Source organism: Poecilia latipinna, unplaced genomic scaffold (assembly GCF_001443285.1).
Source record: "Poecilia latipinna isolate Pla-1442-1.1 unplaced genomic scaffold, P_latipinna-1.0 Scaffold527, whole genome shotgun sequence".
In the NCBI taxonomy this organism is placed as follows: domain Eukaryota; kingdom Metazoa; phylum Chordata; class Actinopteri; order Cyprinodontiformes; family Poeciliidae; genus Poecilia; species Poecilia latipinna.
In genome coordinates, this window is record NW_015113143.1 from 204,946 (window position 1) to 214,861 (window position 9,916).

Genomic DNA, 9,916 nt, shown 5'->3' on the forward strand with positions numbered 1-9,916 from the left:
GCATTCAGAGCTGGAATGTTGCCCGTCCTCTTTTTTCTTTCTCCCCCCCCCCCCCCCCCAACCCTCCTGTAATCTGGAAGATTCACACTTTGTGCACAGATTTGATTTAGACAAAAAAATAAATAAATAAAGATTTTAAAACTGTTAGCTTTTTTTTTTTTAGTTGTCTAAATGTCAGAGACAGACGAGGTGACGGTTATAGGGGAAACTAGTCCATAACGAAGACTCATGTTGGTGAGTCACTGCGGGGCATGCAGCTCCAGCCTGGTGACATTCCACCTGTTCAGTGTTACACAAGAAAAACTATCCGAGAGTCACCGAGTTACGTTAACCTGAGCCAGACCCGTTTGTCGAGCTGGACTGTTTCCTTCCACATGACGGGTGAGTTTTCCAACTCAACAGAAACCAGATTCTGCGCGCGTCCTGGACGCAGAAAGGAAAGCATTGTGGGTCTGAATCCAGAAAGTAGCCTTACATCTCGATTATTATTAGTTTTAATAATAAACTTGTACTATTATCGCAACCAGAATGAGAGGCTGAAGAAGACAGTTATTTGGTTCATTCTGGAGATTTTTTTTTTTCTCTTTCGTTTTTTTTTTTTTTTTTTGGATTTAAAAACACGCGATGGATGAGGTGAGTTACTGGCTTAAATCAGCCACGTTAATTTAAATACTTTAAATATTGTTTAGGTAGTGGAAACGGGTATTTAGCTGCTGTATGTAAATGCCACTTGTTAAATATTTCAACCGAGCCGCATTGATATGTAAACCACTTGGACGCGTATTGGTCCTAAATCTGGTCATTTTTAATCATACCCAACTCGGTAGTTATGATTATGATATTATGATGGTCTAAATCGTTCAGAAGTTTTCAATTTACAGTCAGTCCTGGAAACAAACCTTTGTAGGCGATAGAAGTAATAGAGTTGAATCCAATAGAAAACGAAAAAAATAAAATAAAATTGCCAAACATTGCATGGAGGCTCATGCCACCAGCCTTTCTTATTCTGTTATTTTTGTGTAACAGAAATACACACGCACTAAGGTGCGTGTTGTTGGCTGAGGCATTTATAAACTAAAAATAGTGGGATTTTCTTTTTCAAACCATCAATAGAATACACCATTCGGAGGCATCTACTGCAAAATATTTCCAACACCTTTAATATGAAAAAGGAGCAGAATCACGTTAAAACCCATATTTGGATGAATGTCAAATGTACAAAAATGTGTTTATGAAACAAAACAAACAGGGTGTGTGTTGGGGGGTTGGGGGTTGGGGGAGGGGCAGAGAGATTACCCTACCCACATTCTGCACAATTCTCCCTATGGGCAAAAATTTATGTGTATATGTGTCTATGACATAAGGTCAGAAAAAAAGCAAATATGTTGGCTCAGTAAATGTTGTACTCTGTAATCCAGAACATGCTGCTGAAAGATGGATGTTTCACTTTTTGTCTGACACTTTTAGCAAGAGGGTCCATTAGACTTCCAGGCGCTGAGGGCCAAGTTCCAGGACAAACAATTAATGCTGGGGCCACCAAAACCCAAACCTGTTATCCCTGAGAAACCAAAGGTCGTCCCTCCTCCCCTTAGCCCCACTCAGCACCTTCCGCCAGGAGCACGCCCCTCCCTGCTCTCCTCCATCAACCAGGCCTTGGACTCAAAGTCGGTCAATGCCCCCAGAGTGATATTCAAGGATGAGAGCAAGGACAACAACAAGCTTTCTACGCATGGTAACTCAAAGCCCAAAGACAAATCTGATGGGAAGACGAAGGAGAGCAAGGAGAAGCTGAATGAAAACTCATCGGATCACAAAGAGAAGAACGGAAAGAAGCATCCGTCCTTTGGGACACAGAAGGAGAGCACAGCCGAGCCGGTGCCAGGCTTGCCTCCTCCGAAGTCCAAAACACAGAGGAAGAAGAATATTCTTGGTTTCATAAAGTCTTCCAAGAAGGATCCAGCAGCGACCTCGGCTGACTCAATCCTAGATTCGACGAATGTGAACCTTCCTGGACCTACACCGCTGATCCCATTGGCTTCTGACGCTGACGAGGAGGAGTCTATATACTCAGTACCGAAGCAGATCCCACGAAAGATCATCATCCCTGAATCCAATGATGCAGTGGACCTGATGACACTCTCTCCAATTCCCGACCCTCCTGACTTCTCTCCTCCGCCTGCCATGATCCCAGCTACCCCAGCTTTCAAAATCCCACCCCCTCAGAGCGAAACCCCACCTCAGATTGAAAGTCCTGTTTTGTCAGTTTCTGACCCGCCCAGCCAAAACAGAATTGCTCCCATTCCTTCCATTGATGCTCGCCCTTCTCGCCCAACCATTCCTGCTCCCTCTCCTCCACTCGCTAATGCGCACCCTCTTTCCGTTGCAACTCCTTCCCCTCCAGCCGTTGTGACTCCCTCCCCTTCAGATGCCGTGGATCCTTCTCCTCCATCCACTGCTCCTCCTTCCCCTCCACCCAGAGCTGTCCATGCCCCACCCAGAACTATTTTCTCTCCTCCACCGAGTTTTGCCAACTCTGATCCTTTTCCCGAGTTCTCTGCCCCCTCCACCGAGCTTCAGGCAGCAGCTGGTTCTGACGTGGAGGTGGCACTGCCAGCTGCTGTGGAAGCGATTTACTCTACTCCTTCCAAACTAGAACGTCCCATCTCCGCCCTATCCGCCCTGGAGAGGGCGGAGGACATGGATTCTGGGAAGGGAACCCCTCCGAGTGACCCGAGGATCTTAAGTGCTCTGGAGAAGGCACGCAAGAAAGCCGCCAGGTAGAACTCCCTTCCAGGAGCTTGGTTCATTTAGCCAAGTTTGGTATGCAAATGGTCACTTACAAGTATGCTTAATCTGCTTCCAACCCCATGTCTAGCCCCACTCCTCCACCCGAAGACTTTCCTTATCACCTGAATCCCGCCCTCAGCGATGGAGAGTTGCCGCCCTTAGGGGATGAGGGAAAGAAACTCCCATTGATTAAGTCAGAAGTTGACTGCCCTGACCACAGTGAGTTTCAACTCAGCTTTGTGTCTTTTCCCACTGTCTTGGAATTTAGTCTGAATTTATTTCACCTCAACATGACGAGCAGAACAAACTTCCCAATTATCAGGATCTCAGGTATGTGCTGTACTCTACAGAATTTGAAGGTTTAAATTGAACCAGAAACGTGGTGGTATTCATTGGATTAAGTTTAGAGTAAAGGTGTTAGAATAAATCTGTGAAGCCTCCCACACAAACAGTGACCCAGCATTCTTCTTCAGTGACAGAAACAACTGAGCTGTGAAGGTATGACAGCTATGAAAGAGATGCTGGGTTTCCTTAAAGTCTGGTAAGCAGGACTCGGACACAGCTTACTGAAATTTAACCTAGACTGTCATGGAGACTCTATATCCAGGTCATGAACTAATTTTTTTCCTTTTTTTTCTAAATCAAATTTTTCTAAATGAAACATAAAAAAAACTGTTTGAGGAAGTGCTTACATGTTAGAGTTGCAGATTTATTTTGTACTTTTACCTTTTCTAGAGCAGGAAACTAAGTTATAAAACTTGAAAGTAGACCAGACACAATACAAGGAAGACTTTTCTTGTTGACAAATGTCTGACTGAAGACAACAACTTCCACATTGTTTGACAAGTTGGATTTCCATGTGAAATCAATTTTCTGTTCCACTTGTTTTTTTCTTCCTCTTCCTTGTTTTATACAAGTTTTAAAGGGATATGTTAGATTGGTATAAAGTGAGATCCTATAAAAATAAGCAAGGCCAAGGCAACTTAATTTATTAGAACATTTCAGCAAACAAGATAATTCAAAGAGTTTTACATTATGAAAATAACAAAGGAGTTCATTGCAATGGTACAGGAAAACTAGACTGCAAACTACAATTATTGATGTTTCAGTTAACATTAGACAGAACAATCAACTCTAACTAAATGGGTTTTTAACATTGATTTATAAGAACTCATGTTTCAGCATTTTTATTAATTAAATTAATGGTTCTGCTATCTAGAACATTTCATATCACTGTGAGTATTCATTTTTGTAGAAAAAATGAAGAAATCATCAAAGCAGAGGAAAGCGGACAGCTGATCATACCGGCTTTCTGTAGCTGATTTTAGAAATTTAAAGCAACTCAAATAGAAAATGATTGTAGTAGGCCTATCAGTTTAAATAAAACACTGTATTAACAATCAGCACTTTAACAAAAGCTTTAACTTTTTATTTAGCCTGCTGGGTGTAATCAGTGTTTCTGAGTAAAACCAAGCCAACTAGCTATTAGCATACATGCTAACTTAACAGATAATACATGGTGTCATATTGGCATAACTTTTGCATGTAAGCATGGATTTCCAGGTGTTGTAGTTGTTTTCACATTCCTGGAGGAATCACTGACCTCTTGAGTTTGAGTTGTTTTAAATTTCTAATCATCACCTTTAAAGTGGGGGCTCCTTTACATGCTAGCATACATGCTAGCATGTAAAGTAACTATGAAGTATTTCATAGTTATTGTTTACATTTTCAAAGGAGAATGTTTGCTTTACTAAACTATGTTGGTTCTGCACTACTAGCTACTAAGCTAGCCAAGAGAGGAACAAACTTTCTGAGAAGTGTATAGCATAAGCTTGTATAGAAACATATTTGTAGCTAGGCTGAGAAAACAATGGATAAAGTGTCAGTCTGTGTGACCAGCTGTTAGCTTTCCTCTGCTATGAAGATTTCTTTTCCACATAGTCATGGTGATATGACACCTTTGTACTAGAGATAAGACAAGAATGACAAAACCGCACTTCAGCAAATTCAAGCTATCCCTTTAATGTGAGACATTAAGGTGTAAATCAGCTGAACAAATGTAAACTATTGTGATGCGATTCCTCACAGGGGCAGCTTCTCCGGCATTGCAGAGCCTCACAGAGGAAGGATCTAACCCTCCCCTTGTTGCGGTTACAGCTCCTCCACCCAGACAGGTCCTGCCAGACCGAGAGACTTTGGGTCCGGCTCCACAGAAACCTAAAAGACCTCAGTCTGCCAACTTGAGTCAATTCAACCCCCCTCCTCCTATCATACCTGAAGGTAGTTTCACATCCACCGACGTTGCGCTTGGAGATCCTTTCCATTCACTCAGGGATGCATTTCTCTATCTCTGTCACGCAGAGATTCCGGTTCCACTTGAGTATTTAGAGGCCGAAGCCACAGACGATTTGGAGGACGCTTACAGCCCAGAGCTGCCGGTGTCCAAATGTGGGAATGAGGAGCACATGGGTGCCGACGTTCCAGACAAACCAACCCAGACACAGTTTTATGGCAACGGGATAACTCATCCAGAAACAGAGGTCCAAACTAAGACGGCATATGGAGAAATTAAGCTGGACAATCCTCTGCAGGAGCAATCCCTAAAACCCACTGAGGACTACTCTACACCCAAACAGGAGTAAGATCAGGAAGTCCAGCTACATATTTATTCAATTTAAAGTGGCAAGTTGTATCCCAAGAAACTGTAAATCGATATTTTGTTCTTTGCAGCCCTCAAGCACTGCTCCACAGCAGTGTGTACGAAAGCAACGACGACGTGTACGAAGCCATTAATGTGAGCTCTGGAAAAAAGAAGGGGAAGAGCAACAAGAAACACAAAGGGGCCCCAAAAAGTCAGTCTAACACATTCTTCCTGTTTAATAAATTCTCATGCTGGAAATTTATATTACATTTTGGAGAATTGATTGGAAAAGTTGCAATATGGAGAAAAAAATATACTAGATATAAACCCAAGTTGTTGGTTTTTTTGCATTTTACAAGCACAAATAGAAAGCTTTGACTTTTAGGGATTGTTCGGCAAAATAGTTGTACTGAAGCTCTTTTTTACATCTTCATATTTTGCTTCTTCAGCAAGAATTAATTACTATTTTCCAAACAAAATAACCACATTTTCTGAATGTGAATGTTTTACATGTTGCTTTTACGACTTTAGTTGATTAATGAATGTTTTTGAAGACACCGTTTCAGATTTCTGCACGCTTTAACATGACCGCTTTAATTCACAGATCCATATGTCGAATCTGGACAGGAAACGGTAGGCACCGAGGAATTAAAGTCTTGTTAGAGTTTTTGTATTTTCACTTTTGTCACATAACTATAGCTCCAGATTTTGGGTTATATCTCAACTAGAGTCACACATATAGAGACTGATTTTTTTTTCTACTTTTCTAAATACCTCAGTCAGATTGAATGGAGAATGATCAACTAATACTCATTTTTTTAAAGATTTCCCTCAGATTTTCATTTGGATTTCGGTCCTGACTTTGACTGAGCCGTTTTCTACTGGGTTTCTTTAAAAACATTTAATTTCCTCTTGACATTCTGACTATAAAAGTTGGATTTAGAGGTGCAAGTTATAGATTAATGAGTTAATGTAAAATCGATTTTAAGCGGCCATTTTCTTAAAAAGCTTTCTCTTGCGTCATGAGGGTCGACCATGTTTCCACAACATGCTAATTTTTCCATAATAAATTCAATTAACAAAACAAAATTCTGAAATTTTAACATTACTTGTGTCAGCTGTATTAAATACTGACTAAATAAATAGAAAATTGTGTTTTTTTCTCCCATTATTAAGCTGAGATGTGTTTACAAAATAGCACAAAACAGGAATTTCTCAGGTTGCCGAACAGAAAAAAGATTAAAAGAATAAAACATGTGCAACACTTAGCTCCCCAGGAACAGAGAGATTTTCACACAGACGTACCGTCTGCAGCAGCTCTTGAAGGAAAGCTGAAGTAATGTGACAAAATGTGAAAATGTTTAAGGCGTTTTTTATTCTCTCAACGGGCATTCACCTTCAAAATCAGAGGCGTAATGTCTTTTTGTTTTTATCTAAAAAAAATTAATTCTTATCTCTGTGAATATTTACAGGTTCAGGAGAAAACCAAGATGAGCAGGTTCGGCAGGTAGGACCTCGGTTTTTTTGTTTTGTTTTTTTTGTTTGTTTTTTTGGACCCACTTCTCCAGTTTTCATTCCTCCTGCTCTCCCGAGAGTTTCTGAGGAGAGTCGCGTTTCCCTCCCTTGTAATCACCCCCTGCTGTTCAGACATGCCGCGAGAGAAACAGCTTTCGTGTGCGTCTCCTCTCCCCGCAGGAGCGAGAAGAAGCACACCTCGGAAAAGCCGGATGAGAAGGAGCTGAAAAAGAAGGAGAAGCAGCGGCTGGAGAAGGAGAAGAAGGAGCTGAAGGAGAAACAGGAGCGGGAGAAGAAAGAGCAGAAGGAGAGGGAGAAGAAGGAGAATGAGATGAAGAAAAAATTCAACGTGAGTCCTGTTATTTTGACAGAAAACAGAAAGAGGAGGAGGAGGAGGTGTGGACGGTGACTGAGTGGCAGAGGAGGAGGGTGGAGTAAACGTCTGGCCTCTCAAACCTGTCAGGATTCATTCCTCGCTGTGGAAGAGCTGAGCAACATGTGCAGCAAGAGTAAACACGGGTTTCACCGCTGGCAGCACCTTCATCACATTCTTAGGCCTCTGTTTCTCTGTCTTATGTAGCAGAAATGTTGGAACAAGACTTTAGTTTCTACGGAGACCAGATGATGAAAGACCTTTCAGTATTTTAATCAAGTGTTTAATCACCGGTCCTGAATAGCGTTACCTCAGACGATGGGCGAGACACAAAGAAATGAATCATTTTTTGCAAACTGGTTTCAGCTGCCGTGTTCTGGTTTCTTTTTTTTCTCAGTGGCTCACAGACGTGTGTTTTGTTTTTTTAAGTCCAATTATAATTTTAAGGTCAGTGATATCTGGTCCAGACAGTATGCATACAGTCCGGAAGAAAGGCAAACTGAGTGAATGGACACCTTCATCAAATTACAGTTCTTTTTTTACTCAACATTTTAAGCATAAATATGCTTTACTGTCATAATTGTGGTGACGCAAAGAGGACATCGCTTGTTTCTTTCTTTAAATCTGTGTGAAGGCACAGATTTAAAGTCAACAGCCCTAAAACAGAGACAGAAACTTCTCTTAATGTGTTAAGATAGAAATTAACAAAACAATAGATGAAGAAAAAAAAAATGTGCAAAATTTAAAAAAGTTGATGGTTCCACGTCAAACTGGTTTGGGCTTCACTCCCCTGAATTCCATCAAATTGGTTGTTGATGAGTTTTTTTTTTTTTTTTTTTTTTTTCCATGACTCATCACCAGCAGCTGTAAGCAGCTGATCCTGATGTGAAACAGGTGGTTGCAAAATGTTTCACAGTCTGTATGAAGCTAAATGACAAATTAACGTTAAGAAATATCTGAAAACATTTTCTCTGCTTCAAAATGCGTTTTGCCTAAGCATCTGGAACAAAACGTCAATGTCAAGGACATTGACCTTTGCCCCCCAAGTCCAACATTTCAACTCAGTCACTTTCTGTGCAAACAGTTCATTTAGGGTCTTTATAGTAGTTCCGTACAATCAAGTCCTTATAATTGCACTATTCTTCACAATGGTGAGTTGTTTACTCATTGTCTTTTTCCTTGAATTCGTGTTAAACGATCCCGCTAGGTTAGATTTAATTAACATGACTACTTGGCCAAGTCAAAGCGGGGCCACTGTGCAACATCTCCATTTGTGTGTTTCAGATCACAGGGCAGGAGGAAGCCATGTACCAGGCAAAGGTAAAGGTCACCGCAAAGGGCCGTAAGCAAGATCTGCCCATCAAGAGCGGCGATGTCGTCAGCATCATCCGAACCACCGAGTGCCCCAAGGGGAAGTGGCTGGCCAGGGACAGCAGCAACACCTGTGAGCCGACAGCAGAGTGTTCGTCTCAGGGAAAGAGAGTACGACGAAGCGACTCGCCTACAAAAATCTGTGTTTGTTCACTCTAGACGGGTACGTCTCTGTGGACCACGTGGAGATGGACTTTAAGGAGATTTTGGAGCTGGGAAAGAAGACTCCCCGCAACAGCGCCGTCATCGAGACCGATGCCGCCATAGACCGCAAGTACGTGTCCCCACCTCAACACCGTGTCTGTTAGCAGGTAGAGGAGAAGCCGACGTTGTCCTGACGACGAGCGTCTGCTTTCCGTTTCTTTCGCAGGGTGTTGAATCACTTCAGTCGTTCGCCGGCAAGCTGTAAGTGTTCGCGAGTGGCGCGCGTTGAATTGGTCAGTGGCTGTTTGATGCAGACCGCTTCTTCATGCTGTCGTTGATGTGTTCAGTCTCAGATGACAGCGAGGAGTGGACCTGCGACGACGAAACGCTCTCACCCAACCCTGATGCTTCTGACCAGTTGCCAGGGTAACCTGACATCCTCGCTGTAAAAACACAAAGACAAGACAAAACTATCTAAAAAGTAACTTTTCAGCAAGATGTATAGGCATATTTTAAGCAAATACTTATAACTGGAAAAATATCTTCCTATAAGTGAAAGTATCTGGATGTAGGACTGGTACTTCTTTTAATCTATATTCAATAATTATCTTCTTAAATCAAGCTATTGTAATATCGTGCTGAAAAGTTACTTTTGAGTGAGTTTTGTCTTATTTCAAGTGTACTAACGAGACGAAACGAGACAAATACTTTGCAAGATTTAGTTTTTGCAGTGCAGCCCGATTGCCACTTTTTTTTTGACACAGTGATTGATTGATTAGTTCTTAATCACATCTTACCTTCTCTTCCCTCCTCAGGGTTCACACATGGGCCATCTCCATGCCAGAGATGGGTAAGATACACATCATAGATTATACTCCATCTTTGACAGGCTTACTTGAAACACTGCCTTGAAGGCAAATGATCGAGTCAATGAAATGTCGTACAACTCATTTCCTGAAACTCTACAATCATTCTGATAATATTTTGTTCGCCGTAGTAAACTGGTAGCAAATCGTGAACTGCACCTCTTTAGGTACCGCAACACAAATCGTGGTTTCTAAAATAAAGGGAGGTGACTTTGAAAT

General features: G+C 41.7%; 1 protein-coding gene across 1 annotated transcript; it reads left to right on the plus strand.

The window, feature by feature from the left end:
- Positions 1–294: 294 nt before the first annotated feature.
- LOC106952590 (FYN-binding protein) lies at positions 295–9,894 on the plus strand. The gene is made up of 14 exons (XM_015040787.1): positions 295–633; positions 1,468–2,777; positions 2,876–3,006; positions 4,876–5,067; positions 5,149–5,425; positions 5,518–5,639; positions 6,033–6,061; positions 6,901–6,935; positions 7,124–7,292; positions 8,601–8,760; positions 8,847–8,961; positions 9,058–9,092; positions 9,179–9,257; positions 9,647–9,894. The coding sequence occupies exons 1-14, from the start codon at positions 625–627 to the stop codon at positions 9,741–9,743; spliced, it is 2,760 nt and encodes a 919-aa protein (XP_014896273.1). The 5' UTR covers positions 295–624; the 3' UTR covers positions 9,744–9,894.
- Positions 9,895–9,916: the final 22 nt, after the last annotated feature.